The sequence below is a fragment of the Parasteatoda tepidariorum genome, chromosome 10 (genome assembly GCF_043381705.1).
Source record: "Parasteatoda tepidariorum isolate YZ-2023 chromosome 10, CAS_Ptep_4.0, whole genome shotgun sequence".
NCBI lineage: Eukaryota > Metazoa > Arthropoda > Arachnida > Araneae > Theridiidae > Parasteatoda > Parasteatoda tepidariorum.
This window is the reverse complement of record NC_092213.1, coordinates 39,419,115-39,439,698: the sequence shown is the minus strand read 5'-3', so window position 1 is coordinate 39,439,698 and position 20,584 is coordinate 39,419,115. Positions and strand designations below refer to the sequence as shown.

The following is a 20,584-nucleotide window of genomic DNA, read 5'->3' as shown; positions in this document are numbered from 1 at the left end:
AAAGTAGAATTTGGCGCTCCATTTTTGGGACATTGGATTTTTTAATAGCATTTTTAGCATTAGCAAATCAAATGTTTCAGTGATTTATTGTGTTACCTTCACTAGTTAGAGTACTAAAGAATAAAAAGGCTAACACCAGGGTTGGAAAGTTTTTGACACATGACGGTTTTTACCGTCATGTCAAAAACCCATAGTTTTGGTAAAACTGTATTTTTATTTGAGTTTAACTGCTTATAATTTAAAATTAATTAATTTTTGGGTAATAAAATTAGAAAAAAAGTTGTTAAAAGTAAAAAGATATTTAAGAACAGATTCTTGCATTTTCCCAACATGTTTATATCAAAACATACTATTTGAAGTAAAATAGTAGGATACTAAACAAAATTTTCAACATTTCCAAGCATCACTTTATTTGGCATATTACATTACTGAAGAATGTCAAGATTGATTACTTTCATTCATAAAATCTTGCTTTGAGAAACACTACACATAAAAAGAAAGCCTCATTAAATAAACTTTTCGTACCATTTTTGTTTTCAATATTTTACATAGAAATCCTTTTAGAGTTTCCTTGCAACATTGCAATAACCTTTTGTTACCATTATCCTCAATGACAGGCTTCCATTGAAAGAATCTTCTCGAATTTTGGACTCATCCATACTAAACTCAGAAATCGACTGGGCAATGAAAATTGCGCAAAATTAGTCACTTGCTATCGTATGCTTCGACACAGTGACCCCGACTACTGAACATATAATTTTGTTTGTAATTAAGTTTTGCTTTATGTGCTTTTTCAACTGAATAACAGCTTTTAACTTCACAAAGTAGCAGTAATTCTTGACTTAAGAGTTTGTTAGTAGTTACAAGTTTTGAAAGTTTATTTTAGCTTATTTCTAATATTTAAGAAATGCCAAATTTTAAATTCTTCTTTTTAGTTCTTGAATTTATTAATAGTTCCAAGCTTTTTTGTTTGTTTGTTTATTTCTAACAATTAAGAAGTGCAAAATTTTGAATCCTTTGCAAATCAAGCTATAATGATAAAAGTAAGTATCACTATTTTCAATAAGTATATTACAATATTTCTGTATGAATGTATATCCTTCTATAAGAATACATGTATATAGTTGCAAAATCAATAGCAATCATTTACAACATTCATTTATAAAGGCAATTATGTGAAAATAATATATTGTCTGCTACATGCCATAAATTAAAGAAAACTGTAGGTATTTGACGGTTTTTACCTTTGTCATGTCAAAAACCAGTTTTTGACGCCAAAAACCCAACCCTGGCTAACACATTGGCAAACTCCAAAGCCAAAGATCTATCTGGAACTACAGAGAACATACTATCTCTCTGAAAATAATTCTATCCATTTAGAGGATAAAACTAGAACAACGTCAAGATCCTGCTCCTTATCATTGGTATGTCAGCTGGTAAACTTTTGAAGCTCGATGTCTCTCAAAGCATCTCAACAATGTTTTGTAAGCTTAGAACAAACAGGTCATCTCAAGGCCATGAGATTTAAAAATGAAATGAAAACTTTTCCACTCTGCTAAAGCTGCAACATCCCAGCATCTCCGGAGCACAACCTGGACAGCTTTAACAATACTGTGGAGTATCCATTCCTAAAAAAATTTATGATTGCCTCAAAGTTAATAGAACGTTTGCACAATTTCAAGGGCCTGGTTTACAGCTAATCCAAACCTTCAGAATAAGTTCCACAACCACCACAATAGTGATACATTGTTTCGGTGATTAATTGAGTTCAAGTAATCACCTCATACCAGTAATCACCTTATATAACAGCATTTTGAAGAAATTTGAAAAGTAATTTTATGAAAAAAATTGCAGGTTTATATTAATTCTATATTTTCTAATATTAGCCATCACTTTAGTTTTAAAATAACACAATTGCTTTATTTCTGATCAAATTTTAGAGCAACATACAAATATCTAGTTTTTCTCGAATAAATTGCCAAAATTGAAATAATACAGTTCATGGCATTGTTAAACATGTTAGAGAAACAAAATAAGTTGAAAATTGTTTTAGTTTAAAATATTTTTTCTTTTTTTTTGCAGAAAAGAATTTTGAATTTAAAAACCTAGGGAGGGAATCTCAGAAAAAAAAATTTAAATTCAAATACAGCTTACTAGCACTGCCAAACAAATCCCTTCATTTTTTTTTTCTTTTTTAAATCATCAAAATGTTAACAGGCTTAATAAAACACTTATTATTTAAATTAGCCAACCCATTAACACAATAATTTGTTTGATAAAAAAATTTTTTATCCTGTCAAAATATCATTTTTTAAATATAATTTTACAAAGCAAAACTAATGAAACTGTATGAACTGTACTTTTTTAGATAGTTAAGAAAAATAGTGAGTTAGCGATAAAAGAAATTAAAAAAAAAAAAAAAGAATCACGCCAAAGGAAAAATTTTTAAAAGTACTCAAAAATAAATATTTTTAAATTAAATGTACTGAATTTATAAGTAAATAAAAAAATTAATTGCATTTCCTTGTACTTTAAAAACAAAAACCAATTTTTCAGCTCGTTGAAAATAGAAACTAATAGACTGAAGATCTTATTAATGTTTTGTTGATAAAATGAAATTATAACAATCTCACATTATTTAAAAATCATTAACTTTTCCTCATTAGGTAATAAGTCAAAACTAGTGATGTTACGAATATCTGTACATCCTAAAACTATTCGGTATTCAACTCCTTTGTCAAATATGGAGCAAAGTATTTTTTTGAAGACTTTTTTTCAATTTGAATCTATTTAATTGCAACCAATCTAAAATCATAAATTTAACTGATCATTATAAGAAATAGTTTTTATATATTTTTAAGTTCTAAAATGCATGTTATAGTAAATTTATGTTCTAGAACAGGGGTTTCCAACTTACATAAGGCCGGGGGCCACAATTAAAAACACAAATTAAATCGCGGGCCGTAACTTTATCATAATTTTATGTAGGACTCTTTTATGTTGGAAGGAACATTAAATATTACTGTCAGATTTTTACCAAGCTGAACAAAACAAAAGTACTGAATTACAAATTACAATAAGAAGTAGATTTTTAAAAATATTTAGTTCATTATTAATAATATTTTAAAAAATATTAAATAAATAATAAAAATTCAGACTACAATAACTTTAATATGCACCTATGTATTAAACAATTAATGTGCGACAGATATCTCATTGTTATGATGTAAAACTTTTAAAAAGTTGGCATTAAAACTTACCTAGTAGCACACAAAATATTCAATGAGAAAATTCAGGTTTGTCTGCTGCAACCACCAGAGAATAGATATTTACATTTTAAATTTACAAATGTATGTAAATATTTTTGCCCAAAATGAGTGGTTTCAAAAAGTTAAATCGGAGAATTCCTTCGAGAAAATTACTAATACGCACATGCTAAATTATATTCCCAAAATACAAAAAAATGAAATAAAAAAGAGCAACATACACGATTATTTTTGTATTTGAATAAATATTTTCTTGGATGCAAAACCTGAGAAATAAATTTCTTTGCATCGTTAGTGTGTTAAATTTCACAGAAACGAAGATATTAGGTTTTTATTAACGAAAAAAGTATTTCAAACCCATATAGATTTTTACGAAAATCGTCCGCAAAAAATGACAAATAATGTATTCATGGGTGCAAGTTGGAAAAAAGGCCAAGACTGAAAATTTTTTGACTGAAATACCTAACATACACAATACCACGTCGACATATGCAAACTATCTAAGAAAGCTTTACCATAATATATCAAGTTTATAAATACTGTACAAAAAAAATTTATTCATCTGTCTTTTGATAAAATAACAACAGGACATAAGAAAAAAATTCTGATTTCCGCCTTCGAGTCAGTCTTGTTTCCGTCATACTTCCGCCCGCGGACATTTTCGAAAGACGGAAATCCGTCCTGGGGACGGAAGACTTGCACCCATGAATGTATTTTAATTCGCGGGCCGCTAGTTGGAAACCCCTGTTCTAGAAGATTACTGGGTGTACGAAATTTGAAGAATTGAAACTAGGTTACTTTACACTGGACCACGAGCTTCTGCACAGCTGCTCTTTTTAAATTATATTAATTGTATTCAGGCAAGTCAATTTTTTGACACTTGTTCAGTGAGAATTTTTTTCCCCTGCTGTTTTTATTATAGTGCAAGCATTTTAATGGAGCATTTCTGCTAGACATATTTCTTTCGTGGTCACTACTTTCTTGCATGATAAGATAGATAACCAGTAGCATAGAAAAGTGATTTTTGAATTACAGTTTTGTTTCAAGAACTAAGAACAACTTTTTTACCTGTTTCACTTTTGTTTTTTTAACGACTTTTCTTTCAATCATCATTATAATGACACAGCATTTTTAAAGAGCATTTCAAGGAAACTTTATTCTTTCCATGTCACTTTTTTCTAGAAACATGGCAACGTGAAAAAGTTAAATTGAAATTTTCAACAATAAATTTTCCTTTTAAAAATTAAGAACAATACTTGTTTTTGTATCCACCTAGCTTTTTCTTTTAAAAAGCTTTTATTTTATGGACAGATTTATTTTAAGAGCACTTCTATTTTATTTTATTTCTTTTTTGTTCACTTTTTCTTAAAATTAAGATAATTGGAAAGCTTAGATGTTCAGTTTTAAAATTTTCGTTCGAGGATTTTTATTTTTTCTGTGTCGCTTTTGTATACAATCTTTTGCTTCTATGAGAGAGCAGCAATTTTTAAAAGCTTTTTCTGATGGTGAGTGTTAGGTTAAAGATTACAAACTACAGGATTTTTATCCCAAAGATTCTTTAGATAATTTAATGTTTTACATATTTATTTTTATGCTCTGTTTATTTTTATACCAAGCTGTTTTTCATATGACAGTTTGTTCTTCAAAGCTCATACTATCATCATAGTTTTATTTATTTATTATACTCTCATGACAGATTATATACCAATTTAGATATTGCATCAATTTTTAAACTTTCACAGCCTAAAAAGATATCATGAAGGGGAAGGCAAGTAGTTTTCTAATCATCTGTTTATTTCTTAGATACCATCTTACAAGGGAGTTTTTTACTTTTCGATTGTCTGCTTATTTTTACATTTACACATCCTAATATATATTTTTAAGTTGATTAAATGAAAATTAAACAGTACTGAATTAAATATTAATGTTCCTTTTAATTAAATTAAATAACTTTTGATCTATATTTGAAAATCTATTTTCTGAGACAGGCCAGGGCGTGGAATACGAAAATATTTCATTCCTTAACATTACAATAGTCTACCTCAAATTTCATTATTTTTCAATAATGATTCAATTTATTCATATATAAAACTATTTATGAATGTTTTTTTCTATTTTAAATTTTTTTTTTTTTTTTTTTGCTATTTGGCCACCATTTGATAATTGGTTTAATCAACATTAGCTACATCCCTAGTTAAAATTTATTCTTGAATATAAATATGTAACATAAATTAGGGAGAATATTCTCTGAATGAATTACTAAAGTCTATTTTCTTTCATTATAATCAGATTCAGCTATAAATAATTAATCAACAAGAACCTCACTTTCTCCTTCACTCAAAAATATGAAAAGAGGCATTTTTTTTAAATATATTACTCGGCTTGTGAAAAATACTTTATGTATAACTGAAAAAAAAAATACAGAAATACAATATTTTAAATCAACTCAACAATGAAAAATTAGCCATACATTCTCATTATTTATTCAGGCCTATGCTATTAGGTAAACAAACCCAGAATATACAAAACCTTTTATTGAAATATTTTTTCTTCAAGTTATCTAAATAATATGCTGAAGTTGTCTCATTCCACATGATCCAACAACGGCTAAACCAAGTCTATTAATATGGAACATACAAGTAGAATATTACTTTTCAAATGCATATTGATTTTTCCGTGATTTTCACATTCAACACAGTTTAACATTGGTAATTAATAACAAAAATTGTGAAATATTTACACAGTTTATAATCATGGAATATGAAATTTTAATAAATGTTATTTTGTCCAAGAGTAATTATTATTCTTTACAATGCAAAAATAATTTTCATGTTAAAATTCTGAGCCGTGATTTCAACATGTTGCACAGTTTAAATTCTTAAGAATCTTTTGTACTTAAGAGCAATGCCAGTTTTAAGAGCAAGGCCGGTACAAATGAATCTGTTGTTGTCTAAGTCTAAACTTTAACTTGTCATAGAACTGCAATTTTCTCGTACACAATTATAGAGGACACATTTTCTAATTAATGACAAAAACTAAACTGTCACAAGATGCACAAATTTTAGACTATATAGATTTTCAACAAGCCTTTCACTAACTTTTACAGCCATCAGACATGATTTTCGTAATCAGGCATTAGTTCTGAAAACTAGAACTTAAATAAGTACTTTTTTGGGATTAGCCAAGTAATGTGATAAGCCAGTAAATAGCCAAGTTGATAAACATATTGAATAAATTTTACTGATTGTGCATCAGACTTCTTTTCAATATTATGGCTTTTAATACTGCTCACATGTTTTATAAGCAAGCACATTCGCTATCATCTAATTCTTGCCAATTTACCGTAATTCCTACATGTTGCACATTTTTATAAGCACCGATTCTGGATCATTTTCTTTTTATTTTAAAATTAAATTAACAACACTTTTCTTACTAAAATATTGCTCATTCACTAAAAACAAAATTCAACAAGTCAAAATTCCATATGCTACACAGTTTTATCGTTGCCATTAAACATTTAAAAATCTCTGATAAAACTATATTAAAATGGAAGTGATATTGGTGAGCGAAACGAGCTACAGATGGCGTAACTCTCTACCAACGGCAATGCTTTGCATACTTTCATAATTAGCATGTGGAGAGTCGTAGAAGAATGAAGTACGTTAGTTTCTGTCTTGGTTTTCAAATAGATTAAAAACCTTTAAGTTAGGAAACTATATGGAATTGATTACCAAATTAAGCATAATTCTGAAAGAAAGCATTGTGGATAATTAAAAAAAATATTTTTGATAGTTAAATACAGTAGAACTCCAATTATCCGAACTCCAACTATCCGAATCGCTGATTATTCGAATCGATTTCAGAATTCCTATGGAAATATAGTAAAAAGATAAGTTTCTCTTTTTTTTCCTTTTTTATATGAATAAAATAAAATGTTAATAAAGCCAAGGAAAGATTTATACAGAGAAAGTTTACAGGATAGGACAAAGATAAATAAAAGGAATAACAAAGGAGGGGGAATCCAGTGACAAAAGAGCACACGGGAGACCTTATGAATAAGGATGTTAGTTGTGGAATGTTTGTTGACAAGGAAATGTGAACGCTAGACCCCCTTGTCAGCTTGCTTGTGCCAATTGGCGCTTGTCATGCGCTTTACCGAAGACAACTTTTAAGGAAGATTTTAGTAGAGGGAAAGGATGAAGAAGGTGTGTTGGATAACCACAAAAAGATAAATTTGAATGATTGCGTGTACAGTCCGCAAAAAAAAAAGATATCACCCTGAATAACTTTCGTTCTAATCATCGGATTTTCACAAACTAAGTATCAATCTTAATGGTTTCTGGGGGTGACCTCAAATATGCTAATTAATTAGTGCTAACTATTAATTAAGTTACGAAATCAGACACAAAAACGTACTTTCTCTGAATAAACATATATTTTTTTTTACATATTNACTTTTTTTTATTTTATATTAATTTTTTTCACCTTTTTTAAAAAATTTATTACTATGAAATCTATTTTACAATTTACTTTAAATATTTTTCAAGAACTGAAACTAATCTAAAATTTTAAATATTTATTCTAGACATTTATTTTAATGCGAACTGATGTATTATAATCTTTCTCAACAAACTTAAGTGTATAAATCTATCTACCAAACTAGAACCATTAAATACATTTAAAATCAGTATTTAGTATGTGTTTTGTAATTATTTTTTGATGTCTTGAAGTCTTAAACACTTATTTGTCTTTTGTAATTAAAAATTAATTTTTTTAAATATAACATTTTACATTCTAGTGTTAAATTTACAACTTACAATATTTTGTAATCCCATTTCTATGTGAACAAGTCGCTTATTTTCATAAATATATTAATCAACATGATACATAAATAGCTAAAATGACGATTAGAGATGGAGTACACAAAGTTTTAGAAAGAGCCCCGGCAAAAATTTGAGCCCCAGGGCCCCGAAGGGCGAAGTTACGGCACTGAGTACATTCCTATACAACTGAAAAGAGAAGGAGAGGGAAGGGGGTTGGGTCAAGACAACACCTCCTAGAAAAGAGTAGGCCTCTGCACGGGTTACTATAAATATCCTTTAGTAGTCCAAACGTAATGACATATGTCTTATTTTCAACCACTGCGCAGCTTAGTACCCCGAACATAATGACATCTTCCTTCTTTTTCATCTATTGCGCAGTTAACTTCGTCACATCGGACTACTAAATTGATATGTGCTGAGGCCTTCATACTTCTAGGAGGTGTTGGTCAAGACCGGTGATATCGGATTGCGCTAATGGTTTTCTAAAGTATGAGTTCTGGGAGAAATACTAAATTTCGATTAAACTGCAAAAACCTTACTTTAAAGTGGTTGCATTTAATGAACTTTAAACCAATTTTAAGCAATCAATATTAACCAAAATTCTGCATATTATTTTTTAAAAAATGTGTACAGGAAATGTTTGAATTTTTACCGTTCATCTTGTAAAAAGTTCATAACTGCAACACTGAACAAAAGCCGCGGTGGGGAGAAGTCATGATTTTTTTAAATCACAAAATCGTATATATTTGATTTAAATCTGATTTTTTTTTATTTAAATCATATTCTTTGTATTTTTTTAAATCAATATCTTTAAATCTCTTTATTATCTTAATAATTTTCTTAAATCAATCAGCATCAAAAGCATGTGATAAAAGATTTTAATAAGACTTAATATTGTTTAAAAATAATGCAACTAATAAAGTTATTATTTCTTACTAAAAATGGAGAAAATTATTACTATATTATTGCATACTAATCATNGTGCGACGTAAATCAACAACAACAACAACAATCTTACTAAAAATGGAGAAAATTATTATTATATTATTACATACTAATCATTGAGATGAGAAAAATCATAGTCGTATTTTTCAAGTTCAACTTTCTGATGATTGTTAAAAATTGGGATACAATTTTTCAACTAAATACCTAATGAAGAGAAAATTAGTTTAGAAAAGAACACATAACTGAAAAAAAAATTATGTCACTTTTGATTGAGCAAGTTTTGATGCACGCTAACTTCATACATAATAAGATATAAAAGCTCTGCTTTTCAATTAGCAGAAAACTAAATGGGTGTAATTTAAATATGCTATAGCCAGAAAATTATTTTAAATCCATTTAATGGACAGTTACAATTTAAAAGTTTCATATCACTCTTACTTACATTTACTCTATTTTGAAACATAATAATTTAAATGCATATCCTTTTCAATATTTTTTAGCAAAAAATCCTCATTATCAATAAAATCAGATTTTAAAAATTTGCCCGTCTAAAGAATGTATTTATTAATTTTATTGAAGAAAAATGTTTTATGCTTAAATTATATTTTCTTTCAATCAATATTTTTTCAAAATTTGTTTAAATTATTGATTTACTTTTTAAAAAAATAACCACTATTGATTTGAATTAATACATTTTTTTAATAAATAACGAAAGGGTTTATATAGTAATTTCAATGCGTACGCCTTTTATCATTTCGTAGTGAAAAAATAGCTCCCTTTAAAAAGCGTTCATTATCAGGGAAATCAGACTTTTAAAAAATCACACCTTTAAGAATGTTTTTATTAATTATATCATATGAAAATATTTTAAACTAAAATTAATAATTTTTTTTAATAAGTATCCTCACATTAAATGTTATGAAAATTATGTTTGTTTAAGATAGTGTTTTTTAAGAATAATCACAGCTGCTTTAAATCAGTAATTCCTTAAAAAAATATCAAATGATTTAAATCGCGATTACATTCGAAATGCATTATTTTCTAGTTGTAAATCTAATCCTGACTGCAATATCTCAAATTTAATCCCAGCATAACTTGGCATATTATATTTTGATATATTTCTCGGCTAGGTAGAAGTTATCGCCAATAAAGCGCATGATTTTCATAAATTAGGCCAATCAAATGTCAATGAGAAGAGAGACTTGCCTAGAAGCGCAATCAGCATACTGTGAGGAGTGGAGGTAATAATTGAGGCCATTGATGAGTGCAGCCCACCAGTGCCCGGTCAAGACATGGAACCGGTCATCTCCCCAGATAGCGTATTCGAGCATCACGATCGCGAATTGCAAATGGAGCAATGAAACGCATCAGCGCAGAGTCAAATTTTGTTTGAGCGTGACGTTACAGAGACGCATTTAATGACGCCATGTATCTAAGAAAACCATTCTGAAGGATGAATGCAAATGTGTAAGGTGTGTAAGAACCTATTAGTAAAATATATCTTTTCGTAAAATACGTTTATTATATTCTCGCTCGCACCATCGAATTCGCTTTTGCGATTTTTTTACTCCCAGTGTAAAATGCCTCTCAAGAGTTTTAAGCGTCTCGCAGTGGATTGATCGTAAATAAACACTTTCCAGTAGAACACCGAAGTCAAGCATCACATGGTGCTGACAGTAAACGGGTGATTGACCACTTTGATCAGCCTGGTTAGGGGCCGAGGGGGAGCTGAATAGGACTTCGTCAAACTGTTCTACAGTAAAGTGCTCAACTTCACGCTGTAGGTCGCCAGACTCAAAGCACGGGAGCCATCCTCTCTACCAGGGCCCGATTAACCTCTGAAAATAGGGGAAACGTAATAGGATTTTGGGGCCCCCCTAACTTGAGCAAAAGAAACTTTTGATATTTTTCGCCCATAAACAATACATTTTAAAGAGACAAGAACCATGTGAAAACTATTAAAACCTTAGAAAGGAATACAGAGACCTTATGCAATCATGTCGGATCCTTCCTAACTTATTTCTTTTGCAAAAAATAAGAAATTGGGCCCTTAATTTCAGTCATTTGGGGCCCCCACCTAGAATTTTACTGGGGAAGCACTTGCTTCCTGTGTCTTTTCAATAATCAGGCCCTGCTCTCTACACAGGATCAAAATTGCGATGGCATGTCTTCGGACTATCCTCAGAGATGTTTCCCAGACTGTCACCTATAGCCCATTGTGCAGCTCTAGTGAGACAAAAATAAACTACCTTACCTACCTAGAGTTGTAATATGGATGGTTGAATGTAAGCAATTGCAAGCTTTCTAAAACTGGTAGAAATTTAGAAAACTTCTAGTTTATCCCTCCGCTTATGTTATGCTTACGAGTTGATGTGTGAACAGGCTTAATATTCCAGGAAGTTTTATTTGTGATTTGTGTTTGAATTTACGCATAATTTTACCATTCAAAAGATTGTTATATAATTTATAAATTCAAAGAGGTCGTGATCACAGCATGAATAAAGTGTAAGGTTTGTCATATTTTGAGGGTTATCCTTTATTTTGCTATAATTGTGTAAAATAGCACCGTCGGTTATTTTTTGTGCAGCATCATAGCAAGCTTGCGGAGTTTGCTAATTCATTTGTTTTATTGAAGCATCAGGAACCTATAAATCAACACTTCAACAGGTATATTGGATGGTGTGTTTTTTTAAGCGTAGATGTAAAAATCAGTCGCAAGTAGTAACCTGGAAGTCTTACAACAAATTTTAACCCCTAACACTATCTGCGCTTAGCTGGACACGGTCACCCATCTATACGTCTGATTTTATTTTTTGCACTAAACATGAATCATGTTATGTTCAAAACCCATGAACGAAACAGTTACTTTTATCGATGAACGTGTCTTGATATAATAAATAAAATTTTAGTGTAGATGAGGTAGAAGTTTTCTAATACTTTGCTTTCATAGCATTTTCTTAAAGAAATGTTTGTAATATAGAAAATGGTAATTTCTTAAGCAAAAAGGCGGTTTAGTCACTTTAATTTTATTTACTCAAAGAAAACTCTTCCCTAGTAAGTTATTTTGTTTAGTCTCCCTTCTTATCCATCGAACTTCGAGTCAAATCCAGAAGAAAGTTCGCCTACTTCAAATATCTTCGTGAATTTGCTAAGAACTTTACTACGATAATCTTGTAACGAGAGTACGATAATCTTGTAATCCCTAAACCCTCCCCAAAAGTACACACTGCTTTCTTGTTATGGTCAAAGGAATAAAATTAATTGTTCTGATAATAAACGAAACATGAAATATCGGCAATAGATGTATAGTATTGAGGAAGAGGGTCTCAACTAAGTCTATAGCTCAATCCACAGAAGAGTAACTTTTAAAATCTAAAGCAATTCATAGAGTTACAATAGTTTAAGTCAAGGCATGAAATTTCTGTTGCCTAACTAAAATTTCTGCTTGCTATTTGTATCGAAAATATGAACAATTGTTAAAAAGTTAACAGGTATAGTGACCAAAACATTGAAAAAGTTTAAAAATAGAAAAATTGCAACATAATAATTGAAAATACGAGTATAATAAATTAAAATGAGATAATAAATCACATGGTTCGAAAATCATTCACATATCATTAAAATAACTTCATGCTAAAATAACTTCTCGTAGGTGAGGGATGGGGTCTGTTGAAAAAATGTGCAAATTCAATCAAAAAGCTTGATTTGAAATACAAAACATGCTCGCCAGCACTAAATATTCAGTCGCAAATGGCGAGCTGTTTTAAGTGACAGTGTGTTTAAAAGCGTCAAAATAGCAAATGCTTTTCAATTTCAATTGATAAATTTGTTTTGTTTGTGTCATTTTAAAGTTTTACATAAACCATAACACGATAATAAAATAAAATTTATGTAAAGTTTAAGAGGAACATCAATACAATGTAATACATAACAATTTTTCTTTAAGTAATTGAAACAGAGTACAATATCCTAGATTCCAGCTGGGAAACTATCAGATCGTGGATCAACTCCCGACCACCAAGTATTTTGAGCATCACCATGCAAATCCTTATTAAAAAGTTTAGGTCTAGCAATAACACTTCCTTTTCCAAACATTAACCTGTCTATATCTTTAACAATCTTGCATTGATGGCCTTTGCTCTGTAACGTGGAAATAGCGGCAGGATTTATACCATCTTCAAGACATATGAGGCTAAAACTTTGCCTGCAAAAATAACCAAAATGTTAGAATTTAGTGGACTATTTAGCATATGATTAAACTCACGAGTCCCTTAGCTTAGAGTAAGGAACTAGTATTCTAAGTAGTATTTTGCGCGGCAAATACTCGTGGTGGAACAAAAGCCAAGAGTCTATTCCCCGTGTCGACCATTAAAAAGTCTACCAATTAACATTTACAGAGCTAAGAAAAATCCCTTTCTGCACCTCACCGTTGTTCGAGGGTGAAACGCCTTCGGATGGCTAACGCAAACGGAGAGTAGACCGAAGAGGCCATACAAACAAACAACCTCCCGTGGTTTCTTTCTTGGCTGATTGAGTGCTATTTTTTCTGCAGGCCACTTAGTATTTTAACTGTCTTATCAATTTAGAGTTTTATGATGTCGGTGGGCGACAAGAAAGAGGACGGACCTCCAACCGACAAGACCAGAACTCAACTTTAGGTGGGGTACTCTTTCGTAGATGAAAATTTACGTTGTTGATATGACTCTCCCACAACCATTAAATATCAACTACTGAAACAAATATATTATATCTATATATGGGACAATATATATTATACCTATATATACGTTTTTAAATGTTAATAAATTAAGTTTACCTTAGATTCTTTGTTTGGCTACCCCTCAATATATTTCAGAAAAATGGAAAAAAATTTTGACAGTTTAATTTTGTTCTTTATATTATTATAAAAGTTAGAAAATGGTTTTTTTTATTGCAAAAGTAAAATTTTAAATGCAATAACTACAGTATTTATAATTTTTACACACACATTAAAAAAGTAATGAAATACAAACACATCTTACTCAATTAGAGCAAATTAAACAAAATTTTAAAGCTAAATATTTCCCCCATCCACATTTCCCTCCCTCGACTGAAGTCGTAATCTGTGAAAAACTAGGACCACTAATGCCATCTATTAAAAAAATAGTGAATTAAGTATCCTAAAGTAGAAACGAACTCAGCTCGGGCATCACAAATAATGCACGTAGTAGTTTGCCTAAACTGGATTCGCGCGATACTGGCAAGGGGTTAAATATTCTGGGAAGTTCGGGCTTCCGAGTTGGCAGCTTTACCATTTTGTGGCAATTGTGTCAAAAAGTAATCCTATTTATCCATGTCGTTTAGTTTTAAATTCTTTTTCTACTACATTCTTACCTTTTTCTTGGGGTCCAAAGGAAATAATATGTCCCAAGTAGATAAGAATGTTACATAAAAAATACATCATAAATCTTAATAAAGAGGTGGAAAACATTACTTGTAGTCAGCAGCAAATCTATTTGAATCACCAACAAAGAATCTTGGTTGGCTCAAAGCAGTTTGTGGATCCATTCCAAAAATAATCATATTCAGCAAAACCTGAAATAAGAGTTAGGAGGATGCTTAAAAAAACAGAATGTCTGAGAAATATTGCCAAAAAAATTTCAAAAGAACGAACTTTATCTCCTAATTTCCCTCCCTAAAAGTGTGGCAAAAGGCAACTTCAAATTCTCATTTTTTGTTGCAGTTTTGAATTTTCCAGGAAATAAACACTCGAATTTATTAAATCTACAGGTAATCGCATTCGGATTCAGAGATGGGGCTGTAATTTAAAAATTAAAATGTGGTAAAAATCGTTTTAAATTAAAAGATCTCGTGAATCACATGTCAGATGAGAAAAAATAAATAAATACCAATAGACGTATTTTATAGCTTGTAAAACCTATTCTAATAACACCAATCTAATATAGATGCAGTTTTTATACGTAAAATTAAAGGAAAGTGTTTTTATTCAAATTAAAGAAAAAATTAGCATAAAAATTACAATAAATGCTTACTTGTATATGACCTTGAGGCTGCATCCATAATCCCATCACTCCGAATACAGCTAAAAGTTCACCAGTTCGAGAATCTGTAACCATACCTGGAATAATTGTATGAAGGGGAAGTTTTCTTGGACCGTATACATTTGGACTGTTTTGAATCAAACTCATGCACTTTAATCGGTTCTGAAACAGAAAAGAAGATAAATGTGAGGTATTATCAATAAAGCCATTGCTTCTACAAAAGTCTTGAAGCAATGCACGAGTTCCTTGACTGCGGAGCGTAATCCGAATCGGCAAAACTGTTACTAAACGTAAAAAGTTGAAAATGTTTTATTATTTTAATCGCCTACAGAATGTCCCTCCTATCTCATTTATTTAATTCTAAATGATTTATAACTAAATAAAACCTTTTAATATTTTTTTAAAATTTTTAATAAAAAAAAATTTACAAAATACTGTACAGATTTCATTTCTTATTGTAACTTTTTCGTTGAAATATAAATTTATATGAAATAGGTGCTGGTATGTACTTTATTTACGTCGCTCTAGATCTGCACAATGGACTATTGGCTAAGATCAGGGAAACATCCTTGGGGATGATCCAAAGACATACCACCACAAATTTTATCCTCTGCATGGCGTCTCATTCGTGAGGTGATTTTCTCAATCTCGACATATATCTGAAGAGAAGCAATATAATGTCGCGACCTAGGCCCATAGGGCCTATACGCCATGATATAGGCGGAAGGGAAGGAAATTTTCTTCAGATTCCTGTACCCATGGTACTGCTCAGGGACCAATCACAAGACTTATGATTTCACAGATTTCACAAGCGCATACATCGCAAGCACTCGGAGGGTATTAGCGGTGTTCTCTAATCACTGGGCTCAGTGGCGTATCTAGGGTATGGCAGGCATGGCGAGAGCCATGGGCGCATTATTTGAAAAAGGCGCAAAATCAACCAACATCAACGTCTTTCTTTTTTTCAATTTTTCAAAATATTTTGATATTTTGCTTGTTTTAAAAAAATAAATTTAACATACNCCATTTCCTTCCTCGTCCACAACAGCTAGATAAGTTGTGCTTCCACCTTCAAAAGAAACTTCAGGCTTCGAAGCTCTAGAAACAAAACAAATTTATCCAATTAATTTTAAATATTACTCTATAAATAAAGGGCTTGGGCTATATAGTAATAAGCCACATTTATTCCAATAGACATTTTTACACCAAACTCTTGCTTATTGTAATATCCTAATAAAATAAATAACTTTACAAGTTCCCGGAATTTTCCCTCTCAGAATAATAGTCAACAACATTAACATACTTCGAGGTTAAGCCTAAGCAAAAAATTAATTCATGGCCCACGATAGTCATGAAATCATAATATCGCAAGAGAGCAGAAAATCAGGAAGAATGTAGCGAGACATTTTTAAAGATTGTTCTATACAGTTTTTTTTCTCCAAAAGTTGGTTCAAGTTGGCATCTCTGAAAAAAATGCTATAAAAAGTTGTTAATTTTAATTTCTTTTAATAAGATTTAGAATTTTATGAGACAGACACTTCTTTCTTTTTTAGTCGCCCGTGGTAACACTGTGAGTCTGACATTTGTTGAATTAGTGTTGCCAAACTGGTTTCACTGCATCGGTGGAAGAGTTGGCAGATACGCACAAGTGTTTCTTATTTATTTTTTAAAGAAGTTAATAGAATAACAAAAAAAATTATGAATCTCTCCACAAAATTTATTATGATAATGTTAAAAATTTACCTTCTCTCGTCGATTTTCTTGCACAACTTATTAGCAGTGGTTTCAGAAAGAAGATTTTGAAATGAACTAGTAGTATGATCTGGATCACAAATGTAATCCCAGCATTCCGTGTATGAAATTTTTATAACCTCTGCAACAATGTGTATGTATTCTGCTGTATTGTGCCCTAAACCTAAAATTAGAAATTTTTCTTCAGTTTATAATTAGCAACATGAAAGTTCTAAATTCTAACAAAATTTTAAGTGGTACTGAAATAAACAATTAATGCAAGCAGATTTTTTTTTAAAATTTTGTCAGCAATTAAAAACAGGACGTGATAATCCGAATTAATTATTAATGTGGGGCGTAGATCACAACAATTTGAAATCGAATTTATTAAATTAATAACAAAATGTTAGAGAATAAATTTTGCTACCACTTTAAATGATCGGGTAAAAAATGCCCCAGAAAGTAAGAGGAGTTGGCATCTATGAAAATTTTAATTTCATTGCAATTTACTGTGCATTTAAAACGACATTATTTCATTGCGCATTTTGTAGCTCTTATCATCCATATTAAAACACAAAATCTGAAAATTGAAAAATTTTTAGAAATACACTCATATTCATAAATTAAGGATAATGCCAGTTTGTGTACATAAAGATATAAAAAAAATGTGGCATGACGTTTACACAAAGCCAATTTAGGAAACAAAAGAAAGAGGACAAGATGGTACAAGAAACGTTCATAAGAATACGGCGCACGCTCCCTACCTCATAGAGTAAAGAGTATAGGTAGAGTTGACATGAGAAAGTAACAGTGAAGCCATCACTGTAACCGGTCGGCCATATTGGTTTATGCAAAACATTCGAACGCTGCTGTCTTCTGCGCGTTGAACTTGCTGATATGAATGTTATTTTTATCGGTTTTTTTTATTTTTCTTTAACGATTTTCTTTATTTAACCTTTTAAATCCAATAAACTTTTTCAAATCCAATGGTAAATTGGTTCATCCTAGCGATGACGTTTTTATTATTTGTAAAAAAAGTGAAATGGTTTTTCGGCAACGTAAAGAAAATAGCTTAAATTTAAAAAAGACTAAAATTGAAGTACTTCAAAGTGTGAACTGGAGATATCTATTTATAGATTTAAAAGAACCATCAATATGACAATGCTCCGCTTGATAATCATGTTGTTCATCTCGTAAAAGCAATTGTCTGTCAATACCTAAGTATACGAATGAAGTATTATTGTAAAAATTTGTTTCAAAATTCTCTTTCAGATAGACAACTTTTGACAAAAGCAATATTATTCAAATGTCAGTAATTACATTGTTAAATTTAGAATTACTCAAATTATAAATCATTTGATCCATCTTTATTATTGGCAGATTTTTACAAAAGTATATTTCATTTTATATGTTGCATAATCTAGGTTTTAAAAAATGCCTAAATTTTACTTGAGCTTTGAAAAGTACATATGGAAAAGAGGTAAAACTAATTTCATTATAAAAAGCAAGGTTGATAAAAATCATGATTTTATTTAAACAAATAAATTTGCTTGATGGTCTTACAGATTCATTGATTTAAAAAAAATTTAGTGAATAAAAACTCTTGTTGTTAAATAATTTAAATATTAATTTACTCTAATAATTATTAAACTATTTATCATTTTCAATATTATTGCAAAACCCATTTACAAGATCGTGACAAATTAAAGTATTAATTTAAATTTTTTAACAAATGTATGAAATGTTTTTTACAACTCTTATTAAAATTCAATTCTTTTCAAAAAATGACAATACTTCAATTGAGGGATATAATTTATGAAGGGAAAGTTTTTCTTCTAAAATTAATAAATGCATGAAAATTTTTTTAACAATAAAGTTACGTTTTTTTAAATTTTTGTTTTTTGTGTACTTTTAAATGTGTATATTTTTAAACTCTTTTCATTTGCAATTTAATGCAATATTTTACTGTCGAATAACCAACATTTATTATTCATATTTGTGAGTGAAGAATTATTATTCTTGACTAATAATTTCTGATAGTATTTACTTTAAAAAAAATAAGGAAATTGATGGTATATAATGTAAAAATAAATAAAATGATTTATTTTTCTTTTATGTCTGTGTATTTTTTAAGAATAAAATAAGAAATTCATTTTCATGAACTGAGAAGAAAGAATTTAAAGTTCAGTATTATTCTATTGAATAAAAGAAATATATAAAATAAATATAATAATATATAAAGCTTTTAATTCAAATTTTTTATTAAGTATCAATGTTTTTTTACAACTTTTATTAAGTAATACCTTAATAAAAGTTCAATTATTTTCTATGATGATTCAATCAACAAAAAATGACTGCTTCAATTGAGGGATATAATTTATGAAAGGGAAAGTTCTTCTTCTAAAATTAATAAATGCTTGAAAAAATAAATAACAAAAGACTTTTTTTTTTAATTTTTCTTTTTTAAGCATTAAATACAAAAATAATAGTTGAAAATAAAAAGCGTTTTAATTTAAACTATTTTTTTTTCATTTAAGTGTCAAAAAAATAAATCTACGTACATAAAATATTAGATTTTTTGGCATAAAAATGATTACATTTAATCTTTAGTTATGTTATTTTTATAAATATTAAATTGTAATAAACGATGTTTTTCGTGTAACTAAAAGCAATAAAAAAAAAAACACTTAAAAACCTTCCATTTATTAGCAATGCAACCATAGGTTACAATGAATACTTTGCATAATCCAAGATGGCCGACAGTTACTTCACTTTCTACTCATAGGAGGGTGGGAAATGTCATCTCTACTTATACTCTTAACTCTATGCCCTACCTAGAGTAATCGGAGAAAAAGACATCTCCCTTAATTTCCATTCTCACTGCATATGTTTCCCACACCTCCTATCGCTGTCTGATTGGTGAAATATATTTTCCAAGGAAAAACTCACCAATCATATTCAGTTTTCCCTCAACCTGGATTGCAGATGCATAAAACACATGCAGTGTGAACGGTCTTTTACAAAAGCTTAACAGTATATAGTTGGTAGGACGGTTAATAATATGCATGCTTCCCATACTCTGCAACCAACCCGTTTAATGTCTAAGCTGAGTATCAAATAATCGAGCTGATCTTGGAGCAAATTACTCCAAAGTTTAATCCATGCTCTCCGAAGCTCCAGTATACAAGTAGTTAGAGTCGATTGATGGGTTGCAAATCATCGATCGAAGCAGGTCCCACATTTGTTCAATCGGTTTCAAGTCAGGTGACAATGCTGATCATTCTAAAGTGGTGTTATCCTCAGATTGAAGGCTCTCGCTTATGATGTTTGCATGGTGAGGACGAATGTTGTTTTTCATAAGTACAAAACATGGCACACTTATACAAGCGCACTTGTTGTTCCAAAATGATGTCCTGATGCTGAGACATAAATCGATTTAAATTAATCATGGTTGCATATCACGACACGAATACAATGAAAGGATTGCCATATTTCGAATTTTATCCTCAGTTTCTTATGAAAATCAGCTAAATGTAAATCGGATTTAAAAATTTAACTGCAAATGGCAAAAATCATATTGAAAACAGTACAATTGCAATAAAAATATACGTATGGAGTGTTTTTTAAGATTAGGCGTAAAAATAAATCAGAAAGTAAGTAGTATCATGAAAGCTTTGTGACGAATTTTTACGGCTTGAGACACCTGTACTAATCTTTATACAGTCCCTTATCTGTAGCTCATTGATACACTCACAATTCTCCAAGTAAGTTAACGAAA

General features: G+C 30.0%; 1 protein-coding gene across 1 annotated transcript in view; it reads right to left on the bottom strand.

Moving 5' to 3' along the window:
* Positions 1 to 12,907: 12,907 nt before the first annotated feature.
* Positions 12,908 to 20,584, bottom strand: part of LOC107436763 (glutathione hydrolase-like YwrD proenzyme) — a 36,619-nt gene continuing 28,942 nt past the window's right edge. Inside the window, exons 7-11 of the mRNA XM_071186396.1 lie at positions 16,819 to 16,990; positions 16,098 to 16,173; positions 15,067 to 15,325; positions 14,508 to 14,608; positions 12,908 to 13,238 (exon numbers count right to left, since the gene is read on the bottom strand). Coding sequence (XP_071042497.1) covers positions 15,290 to 15,325; positions 16,098 to 16,173; positions 16,819 to 16,990 — 284 coding nt within the window. The 3' untranslated portion in view covers positions 12,908 to 13,238; positions 14,508 to 14,608; positions 15,067 to 15,289. The remainder of the gene's footprint in view (positions 13,239 to 14,507; positions 14,609 to 15,066; positions 15,326 to 16,097; positions 16,174 to 16,818; positions 16,991 to 20,584) is intronic.